Source organism: Hippichthys cyanospilos, chromosome 2, assembly GCF_059441005.1.
Source record: "Hippichthys cyanospilos isolate Australia breed blue-spotted pipefish chromosome 2, RoL_Hcya_1.0, whole genome shotgun sequence".
Classification (NCBI taxonomy): Eukaryota; Metazoa; Chordata; class Actinopteri; order Syngnathiformes; family Syngnathidae; genus Hippichthys; species Hippichthys cyanospilos.
The window spans coordinates 1,779,422-1,797,527 of NC_142370.1; the positions used below are offsets into that span (position 1 = coordinate 1,779,422).

The 18,106-nt window shown below is 40.8% G+C and overlaps 1 protein-coding gene across 1 annotated transcript in view; it reads right to left on the reverse strand.

Moving 5' to 3' along the window:
- Nucleotides 1-2,152: 2,152 nt before the first annotated feature.
- nsfl1c (NSFL1 (p97) cofactor (p47)) overlaps nt 2,153-18,106 on the reverse strand; it is a 44,799-nt gene continuing 28,845 nt past the window's right edge. The window contains exons 6-9 of the mRNA XM_088440969.1: nt 4,082-4,191; nt 3,871-4,008; nt 2,660-2,830; nt 2,153-2,600 (exon numbers count right to left, since the gene is read on the reverse strand). Of these exons, the coding sequence (XP_088297095.1) occupies nt 2,438-2,600; nt 2,660-2,830; nt 3,871-4,008; nt 4,082-4,191 (582 nt within the window). The 3' untranslated portion in view covers nt 2,153-2,437. The remainder of the gene's footprint in view (nt 2,601-2,659; nt 2,831-3,870; nt 4,009-4,081; nt 4,192-18,106) is intronic.

The following is an 18,106-nucleotide window of genomic DNA, read 5'->3' on the forward strand; positions in this document are numbered from 1 at the left end:
ATCACCGGCGATTTCCTTCTCTTTAATCCATAATAGAAGAAGCCTCTCAATTTTGTTCTCGATCGAGGTCCGTCCCCCGGCAAGGAAAGTCTTGCCCTTAGAAGATTGCCGAGCTGTTACGGCCATACTCACGAGCAAGGTTAACCATGCTTGCGCCTCCTTCGTATTTTTTTTTTATTATCTCCTGCTTCGTTTCTATTGTCATCATCCTCTTACTTCTCCCTTTACCGCCACTAGCAATTTTAGCAGACACGTCTAACAGATAAACGTTTGCAAAGTCTTCACAACACACCGACCAGCTGTGCCATCAAGCTAGATCCATGTTTATCAACCGCTGTGTGCCGCGGCACAGCGGCATCGTGCCGTGGCACATCAGCACAGATATTGTCAGTTGTGCCGCGGGAAATTATCCCCCCGGTCCGCTGTCTAAATTTACGGCCATGACTGTGCCGCGGACAGCACTCTCAAGGCTTTAAATGTGACGCGGTGATCAAAAGGTTGGGAAACACTGAGGTAGATGAAGGCGTTCGGCCAAGCATAACGACATTTCTGTGATTGACGTGACGCTGGCCAATAGTATATCGCATCTCCGTGAGTGAGACCGGGACTGTGACCTTAATCGACCAACAGCATATCGGCATCTCCGTGACTGACTCTTTGACTGACACCGTGAGTGAGACAGTGACTGTGACATTGTAAGAGCAATAGCGTTCAGTGTGACCATGACAAGCCTAAACAACTTTGTTGACGCAGCAAAACGAAGATAACCGTGTTGCACGATTACCGGCGGCATGTCAGATTGTTCGTAAGACGAAAGGTTTGTACGTAGTTCGTAAACCAGGGGCCCACTTTATTTTAAAGGTGTTAAAGACATAAGTCTTAATGTGTCTGAAGTTTTAGATTTTTCTTTAAGCTTGTACATCAGAGTTATTAAGGTTTTTGTCACTCTTTGCGAAGGAAAAAATGAACACAAAATTTGAAGCACCACCCCTATCATATATGTCGGCGGATCTTCACCAAATTTTGCCCAGTTGTGCCCCTATGTCTGAATATGGACCAGAGCAAATTTGAAGGCGATTGGGTAAAGCGTTTAGGAGAAACAAGGAGCAGTTTGGAACCTGCAAACGTGCAAAAATGGGCCAAAAATGCACATTCAAAAATTCCTAACTCTTTTTCTGTACATTTGAGCACATGGCTAGCGCTGATTTTTTTGTAGATGTCTAGGTCCTACATATGCCTCAAAATTTTCGTAGCGCTAGATCAAACGGGCCGGGACCAGCTGCACTTTTTCGACCTTAGGTGGCGCTGCAGAGCAAGCTTTTTTGCTTTGTTTTAGGAAAAACTAAAATATCACATTTTTCACCAGACCCGACAACTGTGCAAAATTTGGTGACTTTTCGTGCATGTTTAGGCCGCAGCGGTAGCTGCTCGGGCCCTAATAATCTGGAGAAAAACAAGAGGGCTCTCGCAGCTAATAATAATCTGGACAGCAATAGGGACCTCGTAGCGGTCGCTGCTCGGGCCCTAATAATAATAGTAATAATCTGGACAGGAACAATTGGGACCTCGCAGCGGTTGCTGCACGGGCCCTAATAATAATATTAATAATAATCATAATATAAATAATAATCTGGACAGGAACAATAGGGACCTCGCAGCGATTGCTGCTCGGGCCCTAAATATACATACCAAGCAGGAACGTTACAATTTGACAGAGACGTCTTCAGGGGAGTCCAAAATACTGGATGATATTTCTATAATCAAACCATGAATTTCCAAATACTGCCCAAAAATGGTGAATACACAAGACCCCGCCTCTTTTCACATTGAAGGAATTTATTTTCTCCGAGGTCCAAACTTATTCCAATGTTTTTCCAGGATGCATAGAAGACGTCCAACTTCTGCAGCTACAGGCCAGTGTTGACATTATACAACAGGAACGCTTGTTACTCAATAATAATTTTGTATTAATTGAAAAACCAAACTATGCATGATGCCACACAAAAACAAAACCTACAGTCTTGCTGGGATAACAGCATACACGGGGGTGGGATGGCGTGGGTGGGGATGAGGCTCAAAACTAACCGGAACCAAATGGTCTTTGTTCCTTGGTTTACTCCACAAAAGCAATGGAAGTGATCGGAAAACGAAGAGCTTTTCATATTTTTTATTCCTATGGAATGGTGTTCTTGGTTTACAGATGAAGGCTAGTGCATTGGAAACCCAGCATCTTCAGCAAAAGCACCATCAGGCTTCATTTTGTCAAGACTACATTTTAGGCCTGTGCAGAATATCAAGTGATGGGCTCCGTGTAAACCAAAAAGGTGGCAACGTGTCTTCTTTTTGCCGTCAGAGTGGACGAACCACGGATCTTTTTTAGCAAGCATAAATGGGAAACGAGAGGTCCAAACCGCAGTCTGTGTCTGGGCCGGGCCGCTCATTGTAGCCGCTGCACGATGACGGCGTTGAGAAGGTCTGCCTGCTGAAGCGTCTGACTCTCATCCGACAGCTCCTTGTTGGGGAAGGTGGTCATCAAGATGAAGGGTCTGGCAGCCATGCTGGGTCGGGCCGCCACCACGAACTGTCGCAGGTCCGACACCCTGCACACGACGCAGTCTGAGCGGCCGCCCCGACCTAACCTAACCTTAACCGCACTCACCTGTGGCTGTGGTTGAATTTTTGAATGAGCCTGCCGCCGTCGGCCAGCCGGATCTGAATGTTGGTAATGGGTTGCGACGCGTCCAGACTCACCAAGGCGCTGGCCTGGGCTTCATTGGCCGCCTGGTCCTGCTGGGAGGACGCGGGGGTCGAAACCACCTCGGGAGCCACGCTGCGGCCGGAAAACGCACAGTTTTACATAGGCTTTCGCTAGACGAAACCTGGGGTTCTCAAAGTGGGTCCCACGGAAACAAATAAAATTTTGTGTTAATTTCATGTTATTTTGTAAAAGTATTCATGACTCTTCAATAAAGCAATCAATCCAACCTGTTTAACTCATTCAATGCATATTTTCATGTTTTTTTTTTTTTTTTTAAAGAGTCCGGACATTCAATCCCAGATACTCACGTATATGATGGATATGCTTGCGTGCTATACTCTTGTACAATAGGTGGCGGTATGCACCTAACTGTTGTTTGCAATCCATTAATTGAAAAGGAGAAAGCTCAATGGAGTACACAGGAGAAATACACAATGGTTCGATTACTTTTAAATCATCTGTGTGGCAACATTTTTGTTTTAGTAGGATGTTAAAACATTGACTGATTAAGACAAAGAGAGTTTGTAAACCCTGCAAAAAAAAAGTGCCATACACCGCAGCTAACACAAACTGTATGGAAAAGCATTTGCATTACTACCACGAAAACCTGAAGCTGGCCAGCGCTTCAAAAACTAACAAGTGAGCAACAATAAGAAACGCTTTTGCATTTTCACTGGACCCATCAGGTGCGAGAGCTACAAAAATAACACGGGATATTGGTGTGTACCTTACATTGCGCATTTTCGATAGTGGAAGGCAGTGGACTTTGGCTGCGAATTAACAACCTTGACCTCAGGATGAAATCACGTCAAAACATCACTTTAGTCTCACAGTACTGTACAAGATAATGCTGTTTTGTACTAAATAATTGAAAATGGACCTGGTTTGTCATCAGGTGTGCAATTTGCAATTTTTATTTTCTAAACTTCAGTAAAGCTGAAAAGTAACAAACTTCTCAGACTGAATGTGAACAAAAATAACGCTTATTTTTGTCTTATTTTTTTTTTCTTTTGTTTCCATTTATTGTCCTTGGAAAATTTGCTTTCTAATAGAGGTCCCTGACGCCAAAAAGTTGGTAGAATCCCTGGACTAAACAACGGATGGGATCTCACCTTCCAAGTTTTTGCCCCTCTCCGCCAAAGGCCTTGAAGACCATTTTGGGTTTGCTGAAGTCCTCGTCTCGGTGGTCCTCCATGTCCAGGTTGACCTGGCCTCCACGAGAACGCTGCCTTAGCTCTAAAGGAATCTCCCTGCAGTGGCACAGCGGCCTCGGTCAAGGTGGTGAGCGCGCGCTTCTCCTTCATTTAGCAGCCGACTAGTTACCCTCTACGGATGGCCTCCAGGAAGTGAGCATTGCCAGGATCGTTGTAGTTTCGCAATTCGCCGTCGTCCAGACTGAAACCCGTTTTCCAGAGTTTCAGCACGATGTGCACCTAACACAAACAAAAAAAATACAATTAGGAAGCAATTCAAATAAAGCTAATACGTTATTGCTCACTTATTGCTTACTTAACTCTGTCATTCCCATTGGTGTTAGGTTCAGCCAACCAAAACATTTGATCGATGACGAAACAGGAAGGAAGAAATTAAACTAAGGTTGTTTTTTGTTTTTTTTTTTCGCGAAGAAAGCGGACAGGAACATGACCTCAGATCTCCTGGACTGGTTATACAAACTGGATTCGGCTGAAGTTGGGAAATTGTGTAAAATGTAAATAAAAACAAAATTCAGCGATCTGAAATTCCTTCTCAACCCATATTCAATTGAATACATTACAAAGACAACATATTTAATGTTCAAATTGATAAACTTAATTGTTTTTTGCCAAATAATAATTAACTTAGAATTTCATGGCTGCAACACATCTAGAAAAAGTTGGGAAAGGTGGCAAAGAATAAAGAAAAAGCTGAGAAAAGCTCATCAAACACCTATTTGGAACATTCCACATGTGATCAGGCTAATTGGGAACGGGTGGGTACCATAATTGGGTATAAAAGGAGCCTCCCCAAACATGCTCAGTCATTCACAAGCAAGGATGGGGCGAGGTTCAACACTTTATCTATCCACAACTGCCTGAGAAAATAGTTGAAGTTTAACAACATTTCTCAAAGCAAAATTGCAAGGAATTTAGGGATTTCAACATCTACGGTCCATAATATCATCAAAAGGTTCAAAGAATCTGGTGAAATCCCTGCACGTAAGCGCCACGGCCGGAAACCAAGACAATGACCGTGACCTTCGATCCCTCAGACGGCATTGTCTGAAAAACCGACATGAGTGTGTTATGGATATCACCAAATGGTCTCAGGAAAACTTCAAAAAAAACATTGTCAGTAAATACAGTTGGTCACTACATCAGTTAAGTGCAGGTTAAAACTCTACCATGCAAAGCAAAAGCCGTTTATGAACATCCAGAAACGCCGCCAGGTTCGCTGGGCTCATGTACAATGGACTGATGCACAATGGAAAAGTGTTTTGTGGTTTGATGAGTCCACTTTTCAAATTGCTTTTTGAAACACTGGACGTTGTGTCCTCCGGACCAAAAAGGAAGTGGACCATCCACACTGTTATCAACGTAAAGCTCAAAAGCCAGCATCTGTGATGGTATGGTTGTGCATTAGTTCCCATGCCATGGGATATTTACATTTCTGTGAAGGCAACATCAATGCTGAAAAGTACATAGAGATTTTGGAGCAACATATACTGCCATCCAAGCGACTTTTTTCATGAATTCGGCTGCTTATTTCAGCAGGATAATGCCAAAGATGGAGCGCGAAGAGCGGACAGTTTTGTATTGTAGTCAATGGAGTTCGCACGATGGGTGCGATGACGTGTCAAGCGACGCAATGGAGCGACGCGCGGTGCGTGATTACGCGTGACGCAAGAAGTTAAAAAATGTGAACTTGTGTCACGTATCGCGTCAGCCAATCAGCTTTGGGAACGTTCAACGGCTCACACATGGGGCAGGAATGAATCATGGCGGCTCCTTTGCGATCACCGAAGCTACGCAACACAGCCAGCTGAGCTTTCAATACAAAAACGGAGCCAAGCAAGAGCACTCACCTAGCTTGTGGAAAGGCGGAGGGGAGAACTTGGGACAATTGGTATGTGCAGCGTTTGCTTCCTTTTTTTAACAGCTGTTGAACCGTAGTTACTGTGCTATGCTAACGATAGTGCAGCACTGACAGAGCAGTATTTAGCACGTATCGGCCACTTGATTGCGACATTGAAACTTTATTTTTTTGCAGACGCGTATAGGGACACGCAGTGGAAACAAAAAAGAACTAGAGCTTTAAGCAGCTATAACGGGCCTTCGCAGACCTGAGCACATTGAAGTATGAACAGTCCGAGGTATGAACATATTTGGGTATGAATGTATTTGTGAATATGCAGGCGAACTTTAGAAGTCAATGTTCTAGAAAAGGTCAAATTTTCATCATTTGTTCAATGGGCGCACCTAATTGGAATCGCAAAAATATATTTTCTGCAACGAGGAGATTGTAGCACTAAGATGGAATATATGTTTGTTGATGTCTGTAGGAAAATACTTTCATTCAACGTGTGAAGTCTTGACAGGATGAGATTATCTGGGTCAAACTACATAAGCATTTACTGTTAGGATAAATCGTCGTAATGAGCACTGCTGTTTAGGCCACGGCCATTATCAAAAAATCGTAATATTTGGTGGAGGAAATTAGACGTCTTATGGCCTGTCTGAGAAAAATTCAGTAATACGACTGACAGGCTCAACAACGTACATATATATGAAAATGTAATATTTTTGCTGCCCCCAAGTGGCGCCCGCAGTACGAAGAAAAAAAGTGTCTATAACATTGTACTCCCAGGAAATGAAATTTAGGGAAGATCATCTAGGTCCAATTACATTAAGTTTTACCGGTCTGGCCAGACATCGGACTTTGAGGCGGTGTATAGGTCACGCCCAAATTTGAAGAGTCATAAAATATGAGATTCATAATGTTCCCTATCTCCCTTTATGACAAGGTCGTAAAATGTGGAAACCCTTATCCTCCAGGTCTTGATGCTATTCGGACACATTTTCAGTTCATTTACTTTTACGGGCTGAGCACAATACATGAAAGTTTAAAAAAAAATGAAATTTTTGTCTGTAACTAGGTTGCGCAATAATTAATTTGAAAATTAACCAGGCAGATATTTTTAAGCTCTGACTAGTAAATTTTCTGTAAAGTTTCAGATTTTTTCAAGCTTCAACATTAGCGTTATTAGGGTTTTTGTTCCTAAGTCGAAGGAAATTTGACTTTGGAACACGTATTTTGAAGCCCCGATTCCATCATATTTGTTAGCCGATCTTCACGAAATGTTTCCCAGTTGTGCCCCTATGTCAGATATAATGGGCAACGACAAAGGTGAAGTTGATTGGGTCAAGGGTTTTGGTACCGAAAATTGTACCAAAATGGGCCAAATGGCACATTCAATAGTTAATAACTCTGGTTCTGTACATCCTAACACATGGTGCTCTATTATGTTTTTGCAGTTGTTGAGGTCCTATTCATCCCTAAAAAATTTCATAGCTCTAAGTCCAACGGGTTGGAATTGGCTGCCGTTTAAAGGATCACCGGTGCTCAAAATACAGCAAGTTTTGGTGATTTGGGCAAACTCCGACTTTGAGGTGGCATACAGACCACCCCCTTTATCACAAAGTCATAAAATTTGGAAACCCTTATCCTCCATGTCTCGATGTTATTGGGACAAATTTTCAGTTCGTTTACTCTTACGGGCTTAGCACAATACATGAAAGTTTAAAAAAAATGAAATTTTTGTCTGTAACTAGGTTGCGCTATAATTAATTTGAAAATTAACCATGCAGACATTTTAAAGCTACGACTAGTAAATTTTCTGTAAAGTTTCAGATTTTTTGAAGCTTGCACATTGGGAGTTATTAGGGTTTTTGATGCTCATGGTGAAGGAAATCTGACTTTGAAACACCTATTTTGAAGCACCACCCCAATCATATATGTTACCCGATCCTCACGAAATTTTTTGCCCAGGTGTGCCCCTATGTAAGATAATGGAGATAATGGGGCACACCAAATTTGAAGTTGATCGGGTCAAGGGTTTCGGTACCGAAAAATGTAGAAAATCGGGCCAAATGCTACGTTCAACAGTTGTTAATTTTGGTTCTGTACAATCTAACAATGGCGCTCTGTAATGTTTTTGTAGGTCTTGAAGTCTTACATATGCATAAAAAATTTTGTAGCTCTAGGTCAAACGGGTCGGAACTGGCTGCCGTTTTAAGGATAATCTGGGCTCAATTACAGCAACTTTTGTTTATTTGGGCAAACTGACTGAGGTGGCATACTGACCACCCCCTTTATCACAACGTCGTATGATTTGAAAACTTTCTCCAAGTCTCGACGCTATTCAGACAAATTTTAAGTTCATTTACTCTTGCGGGCTTTGTACAATACATGAAATTTTAAAAAATGACCTTTTTGTCTGTAACTAGGTGGCGCTACAATAAATTAAAAAATTATCATGCAGATCTTTTAAGGCCATAACTACTACATTTTCTGTAAAGTTTCAGATTTTTTTTGAAGATTGCACATTGGAGTTATTAAGGTTTTTGTTGCTAAGGGCGAAGGAAATTTGACACGCATAATTTAAAGCCCCGCCCCCATCATATACTGTATGCTGGCCGATCTTTTCGAAATTTTGCCCAGTTGTGGTCCTGTGCCTGATAATGGAGCACGCCAAATTCGAAATTGATCAGGTCAATTGTTTAGGAGCTATTAAGAGGAATTTGGTACCTGCAAACATCCAAAAATGGTCCAAAAAGGCACGTAAAAAAATTCATCTCTGGTTCTGTACATCCTAGCACATGACGTTCTATAAATTTTTTGTAGGTCTTGAGGTCCTTTATATGCCAAAAATATATGTGCTCAGATGTACAGAAAAAGAGTTATGATTTTTTGAATGTGCATTTTTGGCCCATTTCTGCACGTTTGCAGGTCCCAAGCTACTTGTTTCTCCTAAACGCTTTACCCAATTGCTTTCAAATATACTGTGGTGCGTTATCAGACATAGGGGCACAACTGGGCAAAATTTGGTGAAGATCCATCCACATTTATGGTAGGGGCGTGGCTTCAAATTATGTGTTCAATTTTTCCTTCGCCAAGAGTGACAAAAACCTTAAAAATTCTGATGTACAAGCTTAAAAAAATCTAAAACTTCATAAACAAATGGACACTTATGCCTTAAACACTTTTGAATTTTTTTTTTGAAATAGCTAATAGTGCCGCCTAGTGGTTGATAAAAATGTCATTTTTCAAACTTTCATGTATTGTGCTCAGTCTGTTTGAGAAAAATAATTGAAAATTGGTCAGAACACCATTAAGACATGGAATATTAAGGATTTAAAATTTTATGACTTTTCGATAATGGGCGTGGTCTGCACGCCACCTCAAAGTCAGATGTCTCCCCAAAACGAAAAAAGTGGCAGGCAAAATGGCCTTATGAGTGGATAATAGCCTCTCACTCCCGGCCGGTTTGACCTAGGGCAACAAAAATTTGTAGGTTTATGTAGGACCTAGAGACCTACAAAAAAGTCAGCGCGAGCCATATGCTCAGGCGGACAGAAAGAGCGTTATGAATTTTTGAATGTGCACTTTTGGCCCGTTTTTGCTCGTTTGCAGGACCCGAACTGTTCCGTTTTTCTCCTAAACGCTTGACCCAATCAACTTCAAATTTGCTGTGGTGTTTTATCAGGCTGGGAGGCACAATTGTTCGAATTTTGGTCAAGATACGCCTTCAAATATGTTATGTCTTTGATGTTTCCTTCGCCACATGTGACACGGACCTTTATAACTCAGCTGTACAAGCTTTGAAAAATCTGAAACTTCACAGACACATGGAGACTCAAGCCCTTAACACATGTGTTTAAGAATTTCTTCAATTGCTTATAAGGCCACCTAGTGGCAAACAAAAATGTCTGTCTGATGTCTCGCCAAAACGAACAAAGTTCCTGTATTTGGACCCAGATGGTCTTATCTTTTCAAAAATTCATATATTTGAAGGGTTTCCAATGCGAAACATACCTATCAACATATTTTTCGTCGTAGTGCGAACGCCACCTAGTGACAGCCAAAAATATAGAATTTTTTAAACGTTTTTATGTGTTTAGCTGAGCCCATTGAAGTAATATCGCTGAAAGTAAGTTTGACAAGGCACTAGACAGCCCTGCATTCCTCCACCAAATTTTATGAAATTTCAATAACGGGCGTGGCCTCTGCGTCCATTTTCATTCCGAAGCTTTATCGGACCAGCAAAAGCTGCTGTAATTTGACCCAGATGATCTGATCTTCTCACATTTTCACACTTTCGATGTAAATCTACTCCTGAAGACATCTACCAAAATATGTTCCAGTCCAAAGCTAGCCCCACCTAGTGGCTGCAAAAAATGTCAGTCGAAAGATTACAGTCAATCCTGTTTGGTTTTACCTATAGCGATGAAACTTTGTAGGCAAATGAAGGACTGTAAGACCTACAAAAATGTCAATAGGAGTGATGTGCTAGGATGTACAGAAAAATTGTTATTTTTTTTATGTGCAATATTGCCCCATTCTTAGACATTAGCTGGTTTAAAACTAGTGCCTTTTTCTCTTATTAAACGGTTCACCCGATTAACTTCTACGTTGGCATGGACTATTAGCAGATATAGCGGCACAAACCTGCCAAAAATTGTGAAGATCCCATGACTTGTAAGATGCGGGCAGAGCTTCAAATTATTTTGAATATTTCCTTCGCCAAGAGAGACAAAAACCATAATAATTCACCTGTTACAGCTTCAAACCATCTGAAACTTTGCAGGGACTTAAAAAGTTATGCCCTTAATACAGCTAATTGATCAACTGCCAAATCATTTACAGCGCCACCTAGTGGCAAAAAAAAAAAAAAAAATTACACTCTCCCAGGTACTGTTCAATGCCTGTTTGAGTAAATTAACTGAAAAAATGGTCAGGAAAGCTTTGAGACATTGGAACATGAATGTTCTAAACTTTTATGACTTTTCTATGAAGGGTGCGGCCTGTATGCTACCTAAAAGTCCAATGTTTCACTAAACCAAAAAAAATTGCTGTAATTGGACCTAGATAATGTGATCTTTCTAAAACTTCGTACATGGAATGGGAGTCCAATGTGAAATACACCTACAAGACTATTTTTTATGGTAGTGCGAGCGCCACCTACTGGCAGCAAAAAATATGGCAATTCCTTACCGTTTTTATATACTCTGCTGAGCCTCTTGAAGTGATAACTCTAACTTGCTTAAATGTTGTCTGAAAAGCCATTGGCCGCGCCTATTGCCCTCCACCAAATAGTGCGATGTTTTGATAATGGGCGTGGCCTAGCCGGCAGCGCAAAGTTAAAACGTCAGTAACAATAAAAGCTGCTGTAACTCAACCCACAGAATCCCACCTTTAAATTTCACATATTTAATAAGAGTCCTGTACTAAATTCATATATGAACTAATTTTTATCGTAGTGCTAACACCACTGTGTGGAAAAAAATAACAATTTTTGCGTTTCTATTTAGTTTGCTGAGCCGGGTTTGTCATATGTCATAAAATTTGGGCATTTTCTGAGACATTGACTTCTAATCTTCACTTACCCCAAATGCGTAAACCCAAACACGTTAATACTACTCCTAGTTCATACCCCGACCTGTTCATACCTCAACATGCACAGATCTGCGAGGGCCCTTTATAGCTGCTTGCAGCTCTTGTTAGGGCCCGAGTTTTTCTCCGGATTATTAGGGCCCGAGCAGCTACCGCTGCCAGGTTCCTATTGTTCCTCCCCAGATTATTATTAGGTCCCGAGCAGCGACCGCTGCGAGGTCCCTATTGTTCCTCCCCAGATTATTCGGGCCCGAGCAGGTACCGCTTCAAGAGCCCTGTTGTTTTTCTCCGGATTATTATTATTAGGGCCCGAGCAGCTACCGCTGCGAGAGCCCTAGTGTTTTTCTTCGGATTATTATTATTATTAGGGCCCAAGCAGCTACCGCTGCTTGTTTTTCTCCGGATTATTATTAGGGCCCGAGCAGTGACCACTGCGAGGTCCCTATTGTTCCTCCCCAGATTATTATTAGGGCCCGAGCAGCGACCGCTACGAGGTCCCTATTGTTCCTCTCCGGATTATTAGGGCCCGAGCAGCTACCGCTGCGAGAGCCCTCTTGTTTTTCTCCGGATTATTATTATTATTAGAGCCCGAGCAGCGACCGCTGCGAGGTCCCTATTGTTCCTCTCCGGATTATTATTATTAGGGCCGGAGCAGTAACCACTGCGAGGTCCCTATTGTTCCTCCCCAGATTATAATAATAATAATAATAATAATTATTATTATTATAATTATTATTATTATTCTCCAAAGTAAATCGCAAATGTGAGGGCCTAAACATGCACGAAAAGTCACCAAAATTTGCACACTCATCGGGCCTTCTGTAAAATTAGGTATTTTGGTGTTTTCATACATACAATCTAAAAAAATAGACTTTTTAGCGCCACCTAGAGTCGGATACTTCTCCGGGGTCACGGCCAGTTTCACCTAGAGCGTTGAATTTTTTTTAGGCATATATAGCAACTGAAGACCTACAAAAAAGTTATCGAGCGCCATATGCTAGGATGTACAGAACCAGAGATATGATTTTTTTTATGTGCCTTTTTGGACCATTTTTGAATGTTTGCAGGTAGCAAATTCTTCTTAATAGCTCCTAAACAATTAAGCCGATCAACTTTAAATTTGATGTGCTCCATATTCACGCTTTGGGCCACATTTGGGTGCAATTTGGTGACGATCGGCCAACATATATGATGGGGGCGGGGCTTTAAATTATGTGTGTTAAATTTCCTTCGCCATGAGGAACAAAAACCTTAACTCCATTGTGCAAGCTTCAAAAAATCTGACACTACAGAAAATTTACTAGTTATGTCCTTAAAATAACTGCATGATTAATTTTTAAATTATTAACAGCGCCACCTAGTTACAGACAAAAATGTCATTTTTTAAACTTTCATGTATTGTGCAAAGCCCAAAAGAGTAAATGGACTGAAAATTTGTACAAATAGCATCGAGACTTACGAGAAAATGGGTTTTCAAATTTTACGACTTTGTGATTAGGGGGGGTGGTCTGTATGCCACCTCAAAGTCGGAGTTTGCCCAAATCAGCAAAACTTGCTGTAATTTAGCCCAGATGATCCTTCAAACGGCAGCCCCTTCCGACCTGTTTGACCTAGAGCTACGAATTTTTTTTATGCATATGTAGGACCTCAAGACCTACAAAAACATTATAGAGCGCCATATGTTAGGATGTACAGAACCAGAGTTATCAAATATTGAATGTGGCATTTGACCCGATTTTCTACATTTTTCGGTACCAAAACCCTTGACCTGATCAACTTTACATTTGGCGTGCCCCATTATCTGACATAGGGGAACACTTAGGCAAAATTTCGTGAAGATCGGCTATCATACATGATGAGGGTGGGGCTTCAAGATACGTGTTCCAAACTCAAATTTCGTTCGCCATGAGCAACAAAAACCCTAATAACTCCAATTTGCAAGCTTGAAAAAATCTGAAACTTTACAGGAATTTTACTAGTCCAAGCTTTAAAATATCTGCATGGTTGAATATCAATTTAATGATAGCGCCACCTAGTCACAGAAAATAATGTCATTTTTTAAACTTTCATGTGTGTTAAGCCTATAAAAGTAAATGAAGTGAAATTTGGCCCAATAGCATCAAGACTTAAGAGATACGGGTTTCCAAATTTTACGACTTTGTGATAAAGGGGGTGGTCTCTATACCACCTCAAAGTCGGAGTTTGCCCAAATCAGCAAAACTTGCTGTAATTGAACCCAGATGATCCTTCAAATGGCAGCCTCTTCCAACCTGTTTGACCTAGAGCTACGAAATTTTTTATGCATATGTAGGACCTCAAGTCCTACAAAAACATTATAGAGTGCCATGTGTTAGGATGTACAGAACCAGAGTTATCAATTGTTGAATGAAGCATTTGGCCCGATTTTCTACATTTTTCAGTAACGAAACCCTTGACCCGATCAACTTTAAATTTGGCGTGCCCCATTATCTAACATAGGGGAACACTTGGGAAAAATTTCGTGAAGATCGGCCGAGATATATGATGGGGGTGGGGCTTCAAAATACGTGTTTTAAACTCAAATTTCGTTAGTCATGAGCAACAAAAACCCTAATAACTCCAATGTGCAAGCTTTAAAAAATCTGAAAGTTTACAGATAATTTACTCATCATAGCTTTAAAATATCTGCATGGTTGAATATCAACTTAATGATAGCGCCACCTAGTCACAGACAAAAATGTCAATTTTTAAACTTTCATGTGTTGTGCTAAGCCCGTCAGAGTAAATGTACTGATGATTAGTCCGAATAGCATCCAGACTAATAGAATAAAGGTATCCAAATTTTATGACTTTGTGTCTGTGTCTGTATGCAACCCCAAACTCGGAGTTTGCTCAAGTCTGACCCGTTTGACCTAGAGCTACGAAATTTTCTATGTATATGTAAGACCTCAAGACCTACAAAAACATTATAGAGCGCCATATGTTAAGAAGTACAGAACCCGAGTTATGAACTGTTGAATGTAGCATTTGGCCCGATTTTGTACACTTTTCGGTACCAAAACCCTTGACCCGATCAACTTCACATTTGAGGTGCTCCATTACCTGACAGTGTGGCACCATTGGGCAAAATTTCATCAAGATCGGCTAACCTATATGATGGGGGCGGGGCTTCAAAATACTTGAATCATATTTCCTTTGTCACCAGTGTTATAAACCTTAATATTTCAGTTTTTGCACTGTGCTAATCCTGTTTGAGCAACTTAATGCTACCAATAGCGACATCTGGTGCCAGACAAAAGAGATAGTTTTTACACTTTCATGTTCTCTGCTGTGCTGCTTTCAGCAAATTCACTGCAAATTAGTCAGGAGAATATTGAGACAAAGCGAACATTATGAATCTGAAGTTTCATGACTCTTCAAATTTGGGCCTGGCCTTTACACCGCCTCAAAGTCTGATGCCTGGCCAGACCGGTAAAACTTAATGTAATTGGACCAACATTGATCTTCTCTAAATTTCATTTTGGGAGTAGAATGCCAAACACACTTTTTTTCCTCGCAGTGCGGGCGCCACCTGGTGGCAGCAAAAAATTACATTTTCATTTATAGGTACCTTGTTGAGCCTGTCAAAGTAATATCACTGAAGTTTTTTCAGACAGGCCTTCAGAAACGCTTAATTTCTTCCATCAAATATTACAATGATTTGATCATGGCCATGGCCTATTCAGCAGTGCTCATCCATTTATCGTAACAGTAAATGCTGATGTAGTTTGTCTCAGATGATCTCATCTTCACGACCTCACACGTTGATTGAAAGTCAATTCCTTCAGACATCAACAAACATATATTCCATCGTAGTGCCAGAATCACCTCGTGGCAGAAAATATATAACCAAGTTTGCGATTCCAATTACTTAGTTGTGCCCGTTGGACGAATGCGAATAAAAATGTTACCTTTTCTAGAACATTGACCTCTACAGTTCGCCTGCATAAACACGAATAAATTCATACCCAAATTTGTTCATACCTCGGAACTGTTCATCCTTCAACGTGCTCATGTCTGCGAGGGCCCGTTATAGCTGCTTGCAGCTTTAGTTATTATTAGGGCCCAAGCAGCTACCGCTGCGAGAGCCCTCTTGTTTTTCTCCGTATTATTAGGGCCCGAGCAGCTACCGCTGCGAGAACCCTCTTGTTTTTCTCCGGATTATTATTATTATTATTATTATTTACTGTGCAGCGCTTTTCCATTTTTGAGGGCCTAAACATGCACGAAAAGTCACCATAATTTGCACATTTGTCGGGCCCGGTGAAAAATTTGATATTTTTGAGTTTTCCAAAACAATGCAAAAAAAATGGCTCTGCAGCGCCACCTAAGGTCGAAAAAGTGCACCTGGTCCCGGCCCGTTTGACATAGAGCTACGAAAATTTTTAGGCAAATGTAGGACCTCGAGACCTACAAAAAAGTCAGCGTGAGCCATGTGCTCAGATGTACAGAAAAAGTTATGAATTTTTGAATATGCATTTTTGGCCCAATTTTGCACGTATGCAGGTCCCAAACTGCTCCTTGTATCTCCTAAACGCTTTACTCAATCGCCTTCAAATTTGCTGTGGTCTATAATTAGACATAGGGGCACAACTGGGCAAAATTTGGTGCAGATCCGCTGACATATATTATAGGGGCGTGGCTTCAAATTATGTGTTCAATTTTTCCTTCGCCAAGAGTGACATAAACCTTAATAACTTTGATGTACTAGCTTAAAAAAATCTAAAACTTCATTATGTCATTATGACATTCACGTATGTCTTTAACGCCTTTAAAAAAAGTATTTTGAAATACCTACAAGCGCCGCCTAGTGGTTGATTAAAATGTCATTTTTTAAACTTTCATGTATTGTGCTCAGTCTGTTTGAGTAAAATTACTGAAAATTGGTCAGAACACCATTAAGACATGGAATATTAAGGTTTTAAAATTTTAGGACTTTTCGATAATGGGCGTGGTCTGCACGCCACTTCAAAGTCAGATGACTCGCCAAAACAAAAAAAGTGGCTGTAATTGGCCCCAAAAAGGCCTTAAGAGTGGAAAATAGCCTCTCACTCCCGGCTCGTTTGACTTAGAGCTACAAAAATTTGTAGCCTTATGTAGGACCTCGAGCCCTACAAAAAAGTCAGCGCGAGCCATATGCTCAGATGTACAGAAAGAGAGTTATGAATTTTTGAATGTGCACTTTTGGCCCGTTTTTGCTCATTTGCAGGTCCCGAACTGTTCCTTTTTTCTCCTTAACGCTTGACCCAATTGCATTCCAATTTGCTGTGGTGTTTTATCTGACTGAGAGGCACAAGTGTTCAAATTTTGGTGAAGATCAGCCTACAAATATGTTGGGGGCGGGGCTTCATATTATGCCTTTGATGTTTACTTTGCCACATGTGAAACAAACCTTTATAACTCAGCTTTACAAGCTTGGAAAAATCTGAGATACATGAAGACTCAAGCCCTTAACACATGTGTTTAAAAAGATCTTCAATTGCTTATAAGGCCACCTAGTGGCAAACAAAATTGTCAGTCTGATGTCTCGCCAAAACGAACAAAGTTGCTGTATTTGGACCCAGATGGTCTTTTCTAATCTAAACTTCATATATTTGATGGTTTTCCAATGCGGAATACACCTATCAGCGTATTTTTTTGTCCTAGTACGAGCGCCACCTAATGGCAGCCAAAAATATAGCATTTTTGAAACATTTTTATGTGTTTAGCTGAGCCCTTTGAAGTAATATCACTGAAATTAAGTGTGACAAGCCTCTAGACAGTCCTGCTGACCTCCACCAAATTTTACAAAGTTTCGATAATGGGCGTGGCCTTTACGTTGATTTACATTCCGAAGCTTTAACGGACCAGTAAAAGCTGCTGTAATTTGACCCAGCTGATCTGATCTTCTCACTATTTCACACATTGGATGAAAATCTATTCCTGAAGACATCGACAAACATATATTCCAGTTTAAAGCTAGCGCCACCTAGTGGCTGCAAAAAATGTCATTAGTCGAAAGATTGGAGTCATTCCTGTTTGGTTTGACCTAACACTATAAAAGTTTTTAGGCATATGTAGGATTGTAAGACCTACAAAAGTCAATAGGAGTGATTTGCTAGGATGTACAGAATAATTTTTTTGATTTTTTTTTTTTTTTATGTGCAGTTTTGCCCCATTCTTAGACATTAGCCGGTCTAAATCTAGTGCCTTTTTCTCTTAAACGGTTCATCCGATTAACTTCTACGTTGGCATGGACTATTAGCAGATATAGCGGCACAAATCTGCCAAAAATTGTGAAGATCCCATGACTTGTAAGATGTGGGCGGATCTTCGAATTGTTTTGTTTCCTTCGCCAAGAAGAACAAAAACCTTAATAACTCAGCTGTTTCAGCTTCAAATCATGTGAAACTCTTGCAGGGAGTTTAAAAGTCATGCCCTAATACAGCTATGTGATAAACTTCCAAATCATTTACAGGGCCACCTAGTGGCGGACAAAAATCTAATTTTTTACACTCTCATGTACTGTGCAATGTCTGTTTGACTACATGAACTAAAAAATGGTCAGAAAAGCTATGACACAGTGGAAAATGAAGGTTCTCAACTTTTATTATTTTTCAATAAAAGGCGTGGCCTGTATGCCAACTCAAAGTCCGATTTCTCACCAAAACGGTAAAAGTTGCTGTAATTGGACCTAGATTA